The sequence below is a fragment of the Hyperolius riggenbachi genome, chromosome 6 (assembly GCF_040937935.1).
Source record: "Hyperolius riggenbachi isolate aHypRig1 chromosome 6, aHypRig1.pri, whole genome shotgun sequence".
Lineage (NCBI taxonomy): Eukaryota > Metazoa > Chordata > Amphibia > Anura > Hyperoliidae > Hyperolius > Hyperolius riggenbachi.
This window is the reverse complement of record NC_090651.1, coordinates 98,678,508-98,698,172: the sequence shown is the minus strand read 5'-3', so window position 1 is coordinate 98,698,172 and position 19,665 is coordinate 98,678,508. Positions and strand designations below refer to the sequence as shown.

General features: G+C 41.8%; 1 protein-coding gene across 1 annotated transcript in view; it reads left to right on the top strand.

Annotated features, from left to right (window-relative positions):
* LOC137522495 (protein FAM163A-like) overlaps positions 1-6,241 on the top strand; it is an 87,651-nt gene extending 81,410 nt beyond the window's left edge. Inside the window, exons 3-4 of the mRNA XM_068242566.1 lie at positions 313-426; positions 4,343-6,241. Coding sequence (XP_068098667.1) covers positions 334-426; positions 4,343-4,651 — 402 coding nt within the window. The 5' untranslated portion in view covers positions 313-333 and the 3' untranslated portion in view covers positions 4,652-6,241. The remainder of the gene's footprint in view (positions 1-312; positions 427-4,342) is intronic.
* Positions 6,242-19,665: the final 13,424 nt, after the last annotated feature.

The window sequence follows — 19,665 nt, the reverse complement described above, 5'->3', positions numbered from 1 at the left end:
TGCCAACAGCAGTAAGAACTTGACAGAAAATCTAACCCTTCCCCATACTCATAATTGTAAGTGTTTTTGCTGCTGTATCCTTGGTAGGGAGAAATGCTGTCTCATTCTGCGCCCAACTGACCCTCGGCCGCATAATATGTATGCCACTGTGACATTTACCGGATGTGGTCTACCAATTCTAGATTTTGGACTAATGTCTGGATTTTTATGCACCCATGTTTGTTGCTTACTCCTTACAGGTCCATGGAAGATGATGGTGCTATATGCAGTATATCAATAATACTATATTATGTTATTGTCTGTGTTGTTCAGGTTTGATGGGGGATTGTTCGGATGACAGCTGGAACTGTAGTGATCACAGGAGGAATCCTAGCATCTGTAATACTTCTTTGTATTATTGGAGTACTATGCTACTGCAGACTTCAGGTAAGAAGTAAATCTCAGTCTTAGTTTAAGACTTTGTTTGTAGTACAGGTAGTCCCTGACTTACAAACACGCGACTTACAAACGACCAGCCCATACGAATGGCCTGAAGATGTGAAATTTGAGTCTGTGCAAACAAGTGAAACACATTTCTTTTTAAAGACCTTGTGGCTTTTGAAAATTGAGAAAATCCATTTTAATCTGGCAAAGAAATACTCTTTTCTGCAGTACACTGAGGGCATTAGGGGCAGAGGTGACACAGAGATGGGCACAATGGGGGACACTGAAGTCAAAAGGGAACAGAGGGAGACACTGGAGGCACGGGGGGGGGGGGGCATAGAGGAGGTACAGGGGACAGAGAGGGCACAGTGTTTCCACTTATAGACAAAGTCAAAAAATGTGTTACATATTTACTATGAGAGAAGAAGCATGCCTTGAAGCTAGAGCTGGCCATAGACATGACAATTTAATCTGCAGATAGAAGACTGTCAAACACCTGTGAGTGTCCTGCCATCTGTAAACTATCCCATAGACAGGGCACAGCAATGTCGGTTTAAATTAGGGTTTCTAGACACTGTTTCAGCCAAAGGTGCTCCAGTACAACAGTTAAGAGAGTTTCCCATTCACTACTAGGCAAGGTTGCCATGGAAGCATATATGCTATCCTGATGTATTAAAAAAAAAGGATTTTGGACAAGAAATGCCTTTCGGTCTGACAACAAAAGATCTTTCTTGAAGCAGATGATGGCCAAAATGTCTGAAATCGGTCATTTAAACCTACTAAAGTCACATGTTTGTAAGTAGAGCTTAGAGCAGGAAGATTTTGTTATTTAAATGTACCATTTGTAGAATTCCGCTGTAAGGAAATTGTACCTATGCTACAATATAAAAGGAGTATTTAAAGGATACCTGAAGTTACATGTAATGTGATGAGATAAACTTGTGTATGTATAGTCTTAATCCTACTTTGAACTAGGCTGTGTCCCTTTTTTCTAATAGAAGGGTTAAGATTTCAGGGCGTTGACTGAACTGCAGTCAACCCATAGTGTAACTCCCACTGACAACTAATTATACTATGTACAATGTCCACACCTTCCTGACAATACAGTGCTATACTGAGCGATTTGTGTGCTGTCTCCATGTGTTACAAGGCCACTAATTATAGGTTACTAGCTGATTGCCCGGCGTTGCCCGGGTATGTATTTGGCTGGTGTTGGCTCCGCCCACTTTCTAACCCTAACGCACAAACACTCAATGACCAAGTTTGTGAGCTTTGGGGTCCTTGGCATCAATAATTTGTATATTCCAATAGAAATTAAACAAATCAGATTGGCCGTTTGTGGCTTCACCCCCCTCTCCAGCATTTGAACCCCAGTCACCCAATGACCAACTGTAGCAGGTTTGAGGCATCTGCTATTAACAGTGTAAAAATGGCAGCAATTTAAATATTCCACTTGAAAAACAACAGGGGAATTTTGATTGGTTATTATAGGCTCATCCAACTTCCCTGAATATTAATCTGGGCAAAGTTTTGGAACCCTGCCATAAACATGATAGCCGCCCCCGCCCACTTCGATCGCCTTCAGCGATCTCCGATCAGGAAATCCCGTTCAAAGAACGGGATTTCCTGGAGGGCTTCCCCCTGTCGCCATGGCGACGGGGCGGGATGACGTCACCGACGTCAGCAACGTTGTGACGTCATTGGGAGTCCCGATCCACCCCTCAGCACTACCTGGCACTGATTGGCCAGGCAGCGCACGGGGTCTGGGGGGGGGGCGGCGCGGCGCGATGGATAGCGGTGATCGAGCGTGGGGCGGCGGCGATCGGTGTGCTGACACAGCTAGCAAAGTGCTAGCTGCGTGCAGCAAAAAAAACTACGTTCGGGGTTACCGCCAGGGAGGTTAAGAGTGTAAGAATGGCAGCAATGTAAATATTCCCCTTGAAAATCAAAAGGTGAATTTTGATTGGCTGTGGTAGGCTCCACCCACTTTCCTGAATATTAGTCTCAGTGACCAACTGTGTCACCCACCCAGTTTGAGAACTCTGCCAATAACAGAATGGCTGAAATCAATCTAACAAATCTGATTGGCTGTTTGTGGCTCCACCCCTTTAGTGAATTTGGACTCCAGTCACCCAATGACTGACTGTATCAGGTTTGAAGCCTCTGCCATTAACAGTGTAAGAATGGTAGCAATGTGAACATTCCCCTTGAAAATCAATAGGTACATTTTGATTGGCTGTTGTAGGCTCCACCCACATTTCTGAATATTCATCCCAGTCACCCAGTGGCCAATTGTGTAAAGTTTGGGAACCCTGCCATGTAAAAAATGTAGTTGTTGGCACCGCCCACTTTTTCTAACCTTGACATACAGTCACTCAATTATCAAGTTTATCAGCTTTGGGGTCCTTAGTATCAATACTTTGTATATTCCCATTGAAAAATAAACAAATCTGGCTGTTTGTGGCTCCACCCCCTTTTTGAATTTGAACCCGTCACCCAGTGACCAATTGTACCAGGTTTGAGGCATCTGCTATTAACAGTATAAGAGAATGCTAGCAGCTTAAATATTCCCTTTGAAAATCAAAAGGTGAATTTTTATTGGCTGTTGTAGGCTCCACCCACCTTCCAAAATCTTAATCTCATTCACCCAGTGACCAACTGTACAAAGTTTGAGAACCCTGCCATTAACGGTGTAAGAATGGCTGCAGTTTATTTTTTCCCAGTAAAAAAATGTTTTTTGCTCCGCCCACTTTTTGTAACCTTGACACACACAATTACTCCATGACCAAGTTTGTGAACGTTCAGGTTCCTGGCATCAAAAATGTGTGAATGGAAGCAGTTTATCCACCAAGGAAATCTGATTGGCTGTTTGTGGCCCCGCCCCTTTAGTGAATTTGAACCCCAGTCACCCAATGACCAACTGAAGCAAGTTTGAAGCCTCTGCCATTAAAAGTGTAAGAATAGCAGCAGTTTTATATATTCCCCTTGAAAATCAATAGGTGAATTTTGATTGGCTGTTGTAGGCTTCACCCACTTTCTTGAATCTTAATCGCATTCACCCAGTGACCAACTGTGGCAAGTTTGAGAACCCTGCCATTAACAGTCTAAGAATGGCTGCAGTTTACATTTTCCCATTTAAAATGAATGGCTGAAATTTGGTTGGCTGTTTTATGCTCCGCCCACTTTTCCTGGATTTGTAACCTCGGTCATGAAGTGACCAACTGTGACAAGTGTTGGGGACTCTGGCTTGACTACTGTGAGAATGGAAGCCGTTTACATTTTCTCCATTGACTTGAATGGGTGAAAATTGATTGGCTGTTTGTAGCTCCGCCCACGTGTGCAGGGGGGGACGTGAGACCCCCAGAACATATCATCCAAGGTAGTAAGGGATCTGTGTACCAAGTTTCGTTCAAATCGGTCAAGTTTTCGAGTGATCGCGGCACACACACGTGCGCACACACACACACACACACACACACACACACACACACACACACACACACACACACACACACACACACACACACACACACACACACACACACACACACCTCTGTATGGTTGAGGAAAAAAAACACATCTAAATGCAGGGAAAAGATAATGAGATAAAACATTAAAGATTTGTATTAATGAGAGCTGAATAACATAAAAACACCCTCTTGAAATATTCAAAACTTTAAAAAAATGTTCAACCTGTAAATACAAAATAAGACTATGGGATTCCAAGAAAGTCCTATTTAGAATTAGCGCTACAGATTCAGTTGTTGATCTCATCACTTATTTTCACTTAAGGTTTGCTTTAACAAAAATAAAAGCACATTTTCTTATGTACTAGATTCTGTAAATGGCCTTCTATTGGTGGTCCAGGTTGGAATTCAGAAAAGAATAATAACTCTGCTGTTCTCTGTTTCTTCTCCAGTATTACTGCTGTAAAAAAGATGAGCTGCATGGGGAAGCGGAACAAGATCCAGGTCACCGGCCTCACTCACACTTTCCCTGTCATGACTGCTCTTCTGGCCATCTTGATGGAGCGTACACTCCACATGTGGCACCAGCCTATTCTCCATATGGCTCTCCTTATATCATACGGACTGCAGATACCATGTGCAATGGAAGGGAGAGAGATTCCTTCACTCCCACTCACTATGCAGAGGCTGGACCATTGCTTGTGATGACAGGCACTCCAAATCTTTCTAGAGGGCTGCATGCTCTCAGCACCCAAGTATGAGCTGGGATGTAGCAACTGTATTTTGGGAACCATTTGTATTTTACCCCTGCCAAGGACTTTACACCACTTCCATGTGCCTCAGTGGTACATGAATCTTCCAGGACTGAGAACTTGTCTAAGACCTGTATGGTCATATTGTCACAAAACCCAATTAGCTATAGAGGAATCTCCTTGATGGCCCCCAGGATGATGAAGCTTTCTTCATGTAAAAGAACCTTTGGCCCTCATGGTTTCCAACCTTCTGTGAACTCATAACTTGTATTCCACTACTGTTTCAAAAAAGTTTTATTTTGCTTTTGAAAAAAGAACCCAGGAGATGAACCATATGAATTTTTAAATGTTTATTTGCCACGATAATATATATTGTTACATAGAATAGTTCTAACATATGCAGACTTGAGCTTATATGTACGATTTATAAAAAGAATTTGAGTATATTATCCCTACAATCTTGGCACAGAAAAGGCAGCTCTTCTCTTTTTTTTTATAAACTAAGGAACGTGTGGATGCAAATTTACGGGATGTCTGAGTTGCCTTAGGGCAGGAACTAGAAGGAACCGGTTAGATTGTGGGCTAGATTGTGCCAATTGGTTGTGAGCTAGAAGAAACCAATTAGGTTGTTAACATCATGGAACCAATGGGATTGTGAGCTAGAAGGAACCAAATGGATTGTGACCAAAAAGGAAACGGTTAAATAGTGAGCTAGAAGGAACTAATTGGATTTTGAGCTAGGTAGAACCAATGAGATTGTGAACTAGAAGGAACCAAATGGATTTTGAGCTAGAAGGAACCAGTTAGGTTGTGAGCTAGGTGGAACCCATTGGATTGTGAGCTAGAAGGAGCCAGTTAGATTGTGAGCTAGAAGGAACCAATTGGATTCTGAGCTAAACGGAGCCAGTGAAATAGTGAGCTAGAAGGGACCCATTGGATTTTGAGCTAGGTGGAACCAATGAGATTGTGAACTAGAAGGAACCAAATGAATTTTGAGCTAGAAGGAACCAGTTAGGATGTGAGCTAGGTGGTTTGTGAGTTTTTACCTCATACCTTTTGAATCTTCAGCTAGAGGAAGTCTATCAGGTCTTGAGTTAACAGGAACAAACTGGCTAAGGCAGCCAACTGACTTTCTTTGCTGAATAGGTGGGTCCAGAAGTAGGTTTACCATACAGATTGTCTTTATCAAAAGAAGGATTTGAATCATATTTGTATGGAGAGAAAAAATCTAAGAATCTTCATTTTTCCTGTAAAAATAAATATGTAATAAACCTTGATTTTTACTCAACTTCTGAGTTCATAAATCAAGTCAAAACAGTGCCTTTGGCCACAGTTATCTCAGTGAAGCACATAAGTAAACTGATCATTCTGTGCTGTGGGGTTAATATGTGACAGTAGGCTCTAGGGAAACATAGCACCAAATCCTCTATAGCAAGCTGTCCACTGCTGAAAAGACCACCAGTAAAACTAGCATACACCATTCAGCTTACCTTCCAAAGTAAATATTCAATTTTTCAAGCATACATTATCAGGGAAGTCAAATTTATTATTATCCTCCATCAATATAGAACTAATATTATCAATTCATCTAGTTATTCCTCTCCTAAAAAAACAATGAGTATTTTTTCTTGCATTTTCTATAAGTTCATCTGTTTGTTTTTGCCCAGTAGACAACTGATAATGTAGGGCCCATATAGTACTATTGTATTAGAATGTAAAGGGTTAGGACTCTGTACTTGCACAGTACAAAATTGCTATCAACTGATCCAGCCATTTTTGTCCAGATATGGTGAGCTTCTGTGTGGGTGGCGTAGAAAACGAAAGATGGACTGTCCTCAGGGTGAAATGCCTGTCATGTCAGAGAACCTCTTCTAAAACCTGCTCTAAAAAAACACTGGTAATGTATACGAACAGATTTAAGCTTGGCAGTTTCCCACCCTGGATTCAGACTGCAAAGATTACAGTAACAGTTGTGAATTCATTAGGATAACATTTGTGAAATAATAATGAAATCTATATATACAGTGCTGCCCAAAACTATTCATACCCCTGGCAAATGTTGACTTAAAGTTACCGTACTTTTATTCAACCAGCAAGTCATTTTTTTGATGGAAAACGACGCAGGTGTCTTGCAACAGTTAATAAGACAATATACAAGAGGCATTATTGTGGAAAAAAAAACATTTCTCAGCTTTTATTTACATTTGAGCAAAAAGTGTCCAGTCCAAAATTATTCATACCCTTCTCAATAATCAATAGAAAAGCATTTCTACTCTTCCTATAATCGCAGACCAGCTTTTTGCATGTCTCCACAGGTATTTTTGCCCATCCATCTTTAGCAATGAGCTCCAAATCTTTCAGGTTGGAGGGTCTTCTTGCCATCACCCTGATCTTTAGCTCCCTCCACAGATTCTTAATTAGATTCAAGTCAGGGCTCTGGCTGGGCCACTCCAAAACATTAATGTTGTTATCTGCTAACCATTTCTTCACCACTTTTGCTGTGTTTTGGGTCATCGTCATGCTGAAATGTCCACTGGTGCCCAAGGCCAAGTTTATCTGCAGACTCCTGATGTTGTCGTTGAGAATCCTCATTGATTGCTCTTTTTTCATGGTGCCGTTTACTGTGATTAGGTTCCCTGGTCCATTGGCTAAAAAACACCCCCAAAGCATTAGTTTCCCACCACCATGTTTGACAAGGGGAATGATGTTCTTTGGGTTGAAGGCTTCTCCTTTTTTACGTCAAATGAAGGAAACATCATCGTGACCAAACAATTCAATTTTAGTTTCACCTGACCATAACACAGAAGACCAAAAGTCTTCTTCTTTGTCCAGATGAGCATTTGCAAAGGCCAAGCAAGCTTTTGTGTGCCTTATCTGGAGAAGTGGCGTCCTCCTTGGCCTGCATCCGAGGAACCCAGCAGTGTGCAGTGTCCATTGGATTGTCTGCCTTGAGAAATTGTCACCAGCAGAGCCCAGATTCACCAGGATTGCTTTGGTGGTGATCCTTGGATTCTTTTCACCTCTCTCACTATCCTGGCCAGCACAGGTGTCACTTTTGGCTTCCGGCCAGGTCCTCTGAGATTTTCCACAGTGCGGAACCTCTTGTATTTTTAATAATACTTTGCCCTGTAACCACTTGAACTTGAAAACATTTAGAAATGGCCTTGTAGCCCTTTCCTGACTTGTGAGCAGCCACAATGCGCAGCCGCAGGTCCTCACTCAGCTCCTTTGTCTTAGCCATGACTGTCCACAAACCAACTGCAGAGAGCTGCTGTTTTTCACCTGTTGAGTTGATTAAAACAGCTGTTCCCAATTAATCAGGGTAATTAGGATGTTTTGGAACAGTTTGAACTATTTGGAATGGGACAGAACTTTGGATTTTCCCACAGAGTGTGATAGTTTGTGAAGGGTATGAATCATTTTGGACTGGACACTTTTTGCTCTAATGTAAATAAAAGCTGAGAATTTTTTTCCCACAATGCTTCTTGTACAACATCTTATTGTCTTTTGGGAGACACCTACGTCATTTCCCGCCAAAAAAGTACTTGCTGGTTGAATAAAAGTAACTTTAAGTCAAAATTTGCCAGGGGCAGCACTATATGAATTGCAGAACTCATCATTACCCAGCCAAAACCCATTGGCATAGAACCATGAACTACTGTGCATGTCCTGCACTGACAGCCATTGGGGCAGGACGCAGGGCGGGCTGGCCGGGGCGGGCGTGTGTGTGCGTGCGCGCGCGCGGTGGCGGAGGTGACAGACCTAGAGCCCATTTTTAAATGGGCTTAGGTCGCCTAGTGTGTATATATATATATATATAGTGGGATGCAAAAGTTTGGGCAACCTTGTTAATCATCATGATTTTCCTGTATATATCATTGGTTGTTACGATAAAAAATGTCAGTTAAATATATAATATAGGAGACACACACAGTGATATTTGAGAAGTGAAATAAAGTTTATTGGATTTACAGAAAGCATGCAATAATTGTTTAAACAAAATTAGGCAGGTGCATAAATTTGGGCACCACAAAAAAAAATGAAATCAATATTTAGTAGATCCTCCTTTTGCAGGAATAACAGCCTCTAAACGCTTCCTGTAGGTTCCAATGAGAGTCTGGATTCTGGTTGAAGGTATTTTGGACCATTCCTCTTTACAAAACATCTCTGGTTCATTCAGGATTTGATGGCTTCCGAGCATGGACAGCTCTTTTTAACTCACACCACAGATTTTCAATTATATTCAGGTCTGGGGACTGAGATGGCCATTCCAGAACATTGTACTTGTTCCTCTGCATGAATGCCTTAGTGGATTTTGAGCAGTGTTTAGGGTCCTTGTCTTGTTGAAATATCCAGCGCAGCTTCAGCTTTGTCACCAATTCCTGGACATTGGTCTCCAGAATCTGTTGATACTGAGTGGAATCCATGCGCCCTCAACTTTGACAAGATTCCCAGTCATTGCATTGGCCCCACAGCCCCACAGCATGATGGAACCACCACCATATTTTACTGTAGGTAGCAGATATTTTTCTTAGAATGCTGTGTTTTTCCTCCATGCATAACGCCCCTTGTTATGCCCAAATAACTCAATTTTAATTTCATCAGTCCACAGCACCTTAATCCAAAATGAAGCTGGCTTTAGCATACCTCAAGAGGCTCTGTGCTGTGGACTGAGAAAAGTCTTCCTCTGCATCACTCTTGCATACAGCATCTCCTTGTATAAAGTGCGTCGAATGGTTGAATGATGCACAGTAACTCCATCTGCAGCAGGATGACGTTGTATGTCTTTGGTGCTGGTCTTTGGGTTGACTCTGACTGTTCTCACCATTCACCATTCTGTTTATCTGAGATTTTTCTTGGTCTGCCACTGCAGGCCTTAACTTGAACTGAGTCTGTGGTGTTCAATTTCCTCAATATGTTCTGATGTGGAAACACACAGCTAAAAATCTCTGAGACAGCTTTCTGTATCCTTCCTCTAAACCATGATGGTGAACAATCTTTGTCTTCAGGTCATTTGAGAGTTGTTTTAAGACCCCCATGTTGCTACTCTTCAGAGAAAAATAATAGTGGAGGGAAATTTACAATTGACCCCCTTAAATACTCATTCTCATAATTGGATTCACCTATGTGTGTAGGTCAGGGATCAATGAGCTTACTAAGCCAATTTGAGTTCAAATAATTAGTTCTAAAGGTTTTGGAATCAATAAAATGACAACAGTGCCCAAATTTATGCACCTGCCTTATTTAAACAATTATTGCACACTTTCTGTAAATCCAATAAACTTAATTTCACTTCTCAAATATGACTACGTGTGACTCCTATATGATATGTTGAACTGACATTTATTATCGTAACAACCGACAATTTATACAGGAAAATCATGACAATTAACAAGGTTGCGCAAACTTTCGCATCCCACTATATATATATATATATATATATATATATATATATATATATATATATATATATATATACATATATATATTATCGCATCCCACTATATATATATATATATATATATATGTATATATACATATATATATATACATTCCTACTCAGTAAGCCAGCACCTATTCAGTAAGGCGTTCATTGGGCAAGACTCCCTAACACTGCTACTGCCTACTGAGTGCGCTCTTGTGGCTGCCTCGCAAGCACTTTGAGTCCAACAGGAGAAAGGCACTATACCAAAAAAGGAATTATATATATATATATATATTTTTTTTTTTTTTAATTTTTGTATTATTTTTTTTTTCTCATGATGTACACTCCCACTATGAAGGGATTTATGGCAATTCCACCATTAGGTGGGTAAAAATGGCTTAAAACTGAATGAACTCTATGTTGCAACAGGGAGCATGGCTGCAGAGCTCGAGCAGAAACAGTTACAGTGTGAGAAAGACGCAAGAGTGATAAGGAGGGGGCATGAGAAAGACGCAAGAGTGATAAGTAGGGGGCATGAGAGGAAGAGCTCTAGCAGAAACAGTTACAGTGTGAGAGAGACGCAAGAGTGGTAAGGAGAAGGCATGAGAGGATGAGCTGTAGCAGAAACACCTACAGTGTGAGAGAGACGCAAGAGTGGTAAGGAGGGGGCATGAGAGGAGGAGCTCTAGCAGAAACAGTTACAGTGTGAGAGTTCACGTAACAGTGGTAATGAGAGGACATGAAAGGAGGTTACAGTGTGACAGGGGCGCAATAGTGTTGTGAGGAAAGATAAAATAATGGTTTAACAGGTGATACTTATTAGAAAAAAACTAAAGGAAAAATGCCAATAGTATTTGGAAATACAGAGGTAGAAAATAAGCTAAAGAAATCTGCTATATAAAATTAAAGGTGCCCATTAAAGTGAACCTCCGGACTAAAAATCTACTCAGCAGAACTGAAAAGGCTTGGTGTTTCTTTAACAGTTTCACGGCATCAGAAGTTTGTTCTTGCCAAAGCATCACTTTCGCTGCATTTTAGGTAAGCTCCACCCATCGAAGAAAACCTGATGCTGTGCAAAGCATGATGGGATTTCCTATGTTGTTATTCACGTTGCCTAGCAACTGGGAGGGGTAATCAGCACATAGGACAACTGTGTCTCATGCTCCCTGTCACCTCCTTTCAACCAAAAAGATGGCTGCCCTCATGAAATCAAACATTTGCCTGTTCTTTTAAAACAGGGTGGGTAAGAGATTATATTACCTATCTATTTTAATTAACATTACTAATGTAACTTAATGACAGTATGTTTGTTTAGGCTGAAGTTCCTCTTTAATGATGCAATCTTGATTGTACAATCTTACCATTTCTATGTAATATGAGGGACCACTTAAAGTATCAATTCAAAGTATATTCACTCTGTTTACCTTCTACTACATACATTTGGTAAGATTAAACAATCAAGATTGTATCATTAGTGGGCACCTTAAAGCGGAACTGAAGATAATTGTAAAACAAACAGTTTCACTTACCTGGGGCTTCTGCAAGCCTCCAGCAGCCATCCTGTCCCGCGCCGGTCCTCCACAATCCTTCATTCTCCCACCACCAGCTACTTTCGGTTTTGCCGCTGTGCCACTGCGCCTGCGTGGCTCTGGCTACACGTATACTTTGTGTTCCAGTCCACAATACCGCTATTGCAGAGAGGAATGCGTACAAAGGATACACTTGGCAGGGCTGTGCGGGGCACAGTGGCCCCTCGACTTACAAGTCGAGAAACTGAGCTGTGGTGGGGAACAGAGTATCGTGGAAGACCAGCGTGGGACAAGACGGCTGCTGGGGGCTTCCAAAAGCCCCAGGTAAGTGAAACTTTTCCTTTTAAAATTATCTTTAGTTCTGCTTTAAGTCATATGCTACACTTGAGATTTCTAAAAACCAAACCTTTTATGATTTCAAATACATCAACTCCTAAAAATAAAGTATTCTACCCATATATACACGCATATAAGCCGCCCCGCATATAAGCCGACCCCCCAACTTTTACCTGAAAAACCTGGAGAAAATGATTGACCCGCATATAAGCTGGGGGTAGGAAATGCTGGATTGGTGCAGACGGAAATGATCTGATCAGATCATTATATTTGTAATGTATTTGTAATACAATGAAATTGTATCTGATTGGATTTGTATTAGCTGTAACAAAGAAATGTATTTTTGTTTAAAGAGTACCATATTATGCTGTAATGATTCTGCTGTTGTGTATCTTTCAGAGCACAGAGGACATTCTGAGTTCAAGTCCGCTTTCAGGATAGTCCTCCTCAGTGCCTCCCCCTCTCCATGCAGCCCCTACTACATGCCCCAACAGGTAGTAACTCAGACCCCCCCCCCCCCTCAAATAAAAAGCTATGCGATGATGGCCACGTGATCCCCCCCAGTCATGTGCTCACTGCTTAGTGCTGCACGTTCAAGCAGATTGCCGTGTTAAACAGTGAGCACTGGGGGGATCACGTGGCCATTATTGCGTAGCTTTTTATTTTACATTGCGGTGGGTGCCTCACTCGGGTGGGGTCACTACATACATGACTCGCATATAAGCCAACCCCCCCCCCCCCCCCCCCGTCCCCTCCATCCCCCCACCCCGTCCCCTCCATCCCCCCACTTTTGGGACACTTTTTTATCCCAAAAATTCGGCTTATATGCGAGTATATACTGTAGTTTTCATTTTCTGAAACAACCTAACGAAGCACATGTATTTAGCTAGTTAATATATAAATACAGTATACAAATGACAACACAATTTCTGTTTCTTCTGCTATAGAACAAACCTTGCTATTGTTGCTGTTTTTGTATCCTAAATGTTAAGAGTCCTACAACAAAGTTGTGCAATGGAACATTGTAATTCATAGTGACTCAGCCTTCAGAAATCGTGCCACATTAGATTTCAGGGTTGTCACCACTCTCTTACATGAGCACCAGGCTCATGCTGGCTTCTCCTCATTGGCCAAGACTGCGGCCTACTGAGAACATTCAATGTTACAATGCTGTCAAAGAGACTTGGTGTATTTACCAGTGTAATCTCTGATGTCAAATTCTAATGAGCCTTTGCAGAAGGGCATAAGATAAGCTTCTGAATGATCTTCTGTGTTGTTGCTACAGGATTACATTTTGTATTATTTTTCTAGTTTTCCTGTCTATAGCCTTAAAACTAACATGCCAGCAACTCAATTTTAGTCCACTAGAGTGACAACATGGGAAGGTACAGATGGATAGTCAAGGGATGCAGAGGTTGCGACCGCACAAGGACCCCTGGACCAGTGGAGCCCACCTAGGACAATCCTTCAGCCACTGCATTTGCTCTGCACTGGTGCTTTTGTGTGCCAATGACCACATCTATATGTGTGCTTTGCATAGTGATCATAAACAAACTATTCCCCTTCCCTGACTTAGACCACCAATCCAACAGTCTAGAAGCAGCCTGTTTGGGCACTCTGTATCATGAGGTCCTTATACATATTGCACAACAGGAATAAAGAGGCGCCCTGGTTGAATTAAAAGCGTCTAAAAACAGCTTAAAACAACAAAGGATATGAGGTGGCTTACCTCAATGACGAAACCTTTGTATATCACAAAAGATTTTTATTTAGCACAGGCAGCCTGTGCTAAATAAAAATCTTTTGTGATATACAAAGGTTTTGTCATTGAGAGCCTGTGCTGCCTGTGCTAAATAACAATCTTTTGTGATATACAAAGGTTTCGTCATTGAAGGCCTGTGCTGCCTGTGCTAAATAAAAAGCTTTTGTGATATACAAAGGTTTCGTCATTGAGGGCCTGTGCTGCCTGTGCTAAATAAAAATCTTTTGTGATATACAAAGAAACAAAAATTCAAAAAGAAAAGTAGTCCCTCTTCTAACTCAATTAGGTATATTATTACTCAGAACAACAGCAGTACCAAAAAATGTGTCGCTTTATTTAGTCAGCAATCATATTAAAAACAATTAAAACCAATAAGAATCCCCCGACCTCTTGCCATCCACAAATCTCTCCATAATAGATAAATATACAATAATCATTAAATCTGCTGGATTGGCATACTTCCCAGAGACTATTAGCTGATTGATCCAAAAGGGTGTAGCCCACCAACAAGGTCAAAAAACATCATCATAAGGGTGGGGTACTGGATCAATGCTACTGGTGTCACTGGGAATTCACATAAGAATATTGATATTTCCCAAAATAATTTATATATGAAAAACTGGTATGAATAAGTGAATAAAACGTTAATTTAATACAATATAAAGTGCTAGTGCTAATTCATGGTGGAAAAGAGTTTCCACATGTGAATGCTAATGTGAAATAAAGATAGTGCTGGTGAATAGGTTATGGCCAAAGAGAAGGAAAACCGGAAGAGGTTTTACCGTGCAGGATAGTGTAGAATAGAAAGGTCCAGGGCATAGTGTAAGTGGATGGGAAAACCACGTGATAAAGATCAGGCCAGCGGAGAAATATTTTGTCAATTCATCAGTTTGCCAAGCGGAGCTTACCCAGATAAGAGGAGAAGGATGGGGCCGTTAAACGTTTAACGATACGCGTTAAACTTTGCGCGCCGTATTACATTAACTCACATGGTAATCTAAGCACATGTATACAGTAATAATTCATGATCTACATTCCGTTTGCGTGATCTGCAGTGACTTCACGTGATAATGATACTTATCATGTGTCATGTGAAAATGATACTTAGCACATGATATCACGTGTAAAGCGGCTTATCACTGTCGTGCTAAGTGTTAGCACGCTTTAGTGAACGAGCCCATAGGGTTAACATTCTGTGTTTACTAAACTAGCTGCACTGCTGAGGCAGTCAGCTTACACAGCTAAGAGATCAAATTACAGTTGTGATTAGTCACAGATGAGGGGGAATTAGACAGGTTAAACTCTCTAAATACATACAGGGTGCATGTATCACTGTTTTCATTCTGTCCTGTGCAAGAGTTCAGCTCCACTTTAAAGAATACATCTGAAATACATGACTGACGGTGACTGACAGATGTCATATGGGGCTAAGCAAGGCAGCTTAGTGAATCAAGCCCATAGTTTCTTAGTTAAGAGAAAAGTACATTGTTTGCCTTGTTCCACAAAGGATAATATAAGAGAGGAATTGAAGCGTTGTTAAAGAACTTGCCAATTAGAATCTAATGAGAAATAGTAAGATTATTATATTATTATGGAATGAACTTTTCTAACACAATAAATTGTAAATGTTAATATACGTTTCCATTTATCGCTGTTCCTATGTCTGCTTGTATGCCCTAGAGCAATGTGATTGCATAGACGTGAAGAGCTCATTTCCACTGTGCTTGACATGCATATAGGGATACGCATACATGATGCAAAAATCGCAGCAAGCTGTCTGATTGTTTCCATGCCTATTGAAAGGCAGCAAATTCACAATAGTGGAAACAGGCCCATATGTGAACGTGTCCAACTGTATATGAAGTATGACAAAGACGCAAGAGTGTTGTGAGGAGAGATAAAATAAAGATGACATTCTATTTGGAGATAAAAGGCATACATGTAAAAAAAGGTCCAGAAAAAAAATGGGGTCCCTGAACCATACAGTGTGCCTGAAGGTCCGTACCAGTGCCAACCTCGGAAATACATTTTTACTGACAAAGCACAAAAAATTTACTGACTGAACACTTTTTTTTACTGACATCTAATATTACTGAAATTAAATATATGTGCGCCCAACGTGCAATACATCGGCAACCACGTGGGGTGCGAATGAGGAAGAAGAGTGCAGTGGCGGACACCGGACAGATAAAGTATTAATTCACGGCATCTAAGGGGGGGAGCGGGGACACTTTGATACATTTAGATTTAGGGGGTAGCGACCAGGGGTTTCCGTCATGTTTGTTTTCTATTATCGCAGTCCTTGCCACTGCATGCCCCTGATTGAGCATGCCAACCTGAAATTTTCCAGCATTTCCGATTGATACATGCGTTCGATACATGCAATCAATTTCGGGCCAAAATTGGTTTGATTGTCAATTAGGTATGCTCTTGGTGGCACCGATTTTTATATCAATAATAATTGTCTTATTTGATGGTCAATCGGCCGCCAAGTCTACAGATGTATGTGATATGATATGTGAACTGATAACCAGTAAGTGCTGTGATCATCTGGGAAAAAGAGTTTTTTTTTACTGACACCACAAAGTTTTTCATGGACTTTACTGACAGCCCAGATTTGTTGACTTTTTTACTGACTCAGTAAATTTACTGGCGGTTGGCAACACTGGTCTGTACCCACGATGCGGTGTCTACAGTGACTTTTTCACAATTAACAACTGTTTTTGAGATTGTGTAATATTGTTAAAGAAAAATGAGTTGAACTGTTTTTAGTGACGTACGGTGTTCGCGACCGTCATAACAAATCACTGAGCGACTGATACTCATTGCAAGCTGAGATTATTGTACTGAATTTGTTTAAATGATCCTTCGTTACCATGGTAGTGAAGATGGAATTAGGACTGTTACAGCCAGCGACAGTCATCCTTCATTAAAAAAAACAGTGTACCCTGTTCAGCGCTGCAGAAGATGTCAGTGATTTATAAATGCTAAATAATAATAATTACACCTCTCTCTCACATTGTGGCTGTCAAGTTTTATGTACTGTAAATCGGGAAGCAAAACTGAACCAAGCCCAACTAGCCAATCAGACGCTTGCAAATCAATCAGCCAATCAAATTGATAACAAGCTTCTCTGTGAAATCCATTCAAGGAGAACAGTGAAAGGCTCTTATTTTATAATTAGGAGCCATATCACATTTGTCACTCTGCAGTGGATCCGCGGGATCCGTTGCAGGAAGCGGTCCGCATTTCTGTGCAGTCTGCGATAATCCCTGGCAGGTGGATGAATTCCCTCATATAGCCTATGGGGGTAACGCATCTGCCCCGGGCTATGTGTCTTCCTGTCTGAAGGGATCGTCAGTTCAATTCCATCGCTCGCTCCCTTTACACAGCCCAGAGACTGGCAGAAGCCTGGGGATCTCCATTGGGCTGCAACAGACTAATAGGAATCCTCAGCAACGGAAAATCCTCATTGGTTCATGGTGGACGAATGAAAATGTTGTTAGGTCTAATGCAGCCTATGGAGAGCCCCATGCTTCTGCCGGCCTCCCGGCTGAGTACAGGGACCAAGAGGCAGGGGGAACTGGTGATCGGAGAGTCGTGCACAGAGCCAGCTCAATTTTAATGGACGCGTCCATCTTATCTCCCAACTTTTAGAGATGAGAAACAGGGACACTTAAGCCACGCCCCTGCCACGCTCCCATCACACACCTAGTCACGCCTACCATAAAGATTTCATAAGAACATATGTTATTTTATAATTCAAAGCACACTGGTCCTTTCTATCCTGGTTCATTTTCCTTCATATTAAAATTAGTAATATATAAATTTAAAGGATGGGAATAACGTTTAGAGTCAATCAAACACATTTTTAGTAGAGAAATATATATATATATATTTACATAGAAAGCCCTGAAAGAGGGACAAATGAGGAGGAAAAAGGGTCAGAAGGACAGGGCTCCCAAAGAGGTATTGTCCCTCCAAAAGAGGGGACAGTTGGGAGCTATGCGTCCCTGACTGTTGCGGAAGTCTTGGACACACAAATGTATCTGTATATTTATGGATAATCTGTAAATACAACACTGGCAACACTGGACCAAAGTCATGTACCAAAGTCCACATTAGCCAGTAGGATTGTCAGTGAGGTGCAAATAAATGTGTAATAATTGAACATTACGCTAATTATTATGATACAGAATTATGCTATTATTAAAACAATCTATTGTAAACTGAACTAATCAAGTCCTGCAATGAAAGCATTTCATTGGTCCAGCTTCAAGCTGCATAGAATTGCTGTAACATTTGCATAATTTTGCATCGACTTACAATTATTTGCATATTTCATGTAAAGTGGAAAATTGGCACTGAGGCAAAACTTTGGACTATTGCCCTTTTGGCAAAGGAATATAGGGACACAAAAATGCCTATGGACATCGCTGCAGGCATAGGTCTTTTTGTACTAATATGCCCGTGGCGTATGGATGCAAATACGCAGAACACTTCTAGATGTTCTCAGCAGTCCCACTGGCGGCTCCGTTAACCCAGCGACTTTGGCTGGATTCGCGCATGCGCAGCCATCCGCGCACCAAGTGTGTCATCACGCTGGTCGCCATAAGCATCCTGTGCATGTGCGGTTCTTAAAAGACTGAACTACGCTTACGCAGGAGGCATACAGCGGGCATGCGTCACTTAAGCCGAAGTGGCTGGGCTGATGGAGCTGCCCATGGAGGGGACCCAGAAGATGTTGAGGGACCCCGCGGGCTGGGGGGGGGGGGGGGGGCAGGAGTAAGCCCTAGGTAAGTCTAGATTTTGTTTATTTCCTCTGTTCAGGGTCCCTTTAATATCGCCGATCCGTACAGTTACATCAGGATTCTCTGTGGCGGTATTGTTAGTTTAGTTACAGTTGGTGGCACAGCAAGATCATTTTAATGCTACAGCACACAGAGCAATGATTACTCAAATAAGAGTCGTGCAAGACTTCAAACACATAGCAGGCAGCAGAGCAGACAGGAGATTAATTCTCAGAACATTAGAATGTTGTCAGCGGAGATGCAGAAGCCGAGAGCAATTAACCATGTCTCCTCTTTCTACACCAGCCTGAACTAATAAACTGGAACAAGTCATCGCCAGCAAATTTAAAGGATAATTTAAAGCATGTATATTAATATTACATCCTACCCCAACCCATGTTCATGTCGGTATTACAAATAAAGTTATTTTATTCTCCAAAGTAACCACTCCAGGGCTCTTCCCCATAGTTGTATAGACATTGAGAATGATAGAGGTCCAGAAACACCCCATCACAGCTCTGCAGAAGATCATGAGATGTCACCTCAGTATATTGCTCTGTAGTGTGCTTCCTCCACAGCCAGAGGTAGGAAGTAATAGCGTGGAGCAATTATGTGGCTGTCATCTCAGATTTAAAAAAATCATGTTAGGCCGGATACACACAGGGGGATAATTCATCAGTTCCCGTCAGCTATGCACAGGGGGAGGGGAGTCGGAGATAAATACTCATTAGCTATATTCTATACATGACGCATGACCACCAGCAGTCACGTCCCACCCACATCACTAGTCTAGCATCTGCCGCGTCCCACCTACATCATCAGCCATGCTCCACCCACATCACTAACCTCAGCCATATCCCACACACATCACCAGACTCAGCCGCCTCCCACCCACATAACCAGCCACTGTGTATTCCACCCATGTCACCAGCTTCAGTCACCCCCCCCCCCCCCCCATCACTAGCTTCAGCTGCGTCCCACCCACATCACCAGCCATGTCCCACCCAAAGCACGAGCCTCAGTCGCCTCCCACCCACATCACCAGCCACTGTGTATTCCTCCATGTCACCAGCTTCAGTCACTAGCCTCAGCCACATTCCACCCACATCATCAGTCATGTCCCACCCACAACACCAACCATGTCCCACCCACATCACTAGCCTCAGCTGCCTTCCACCTAC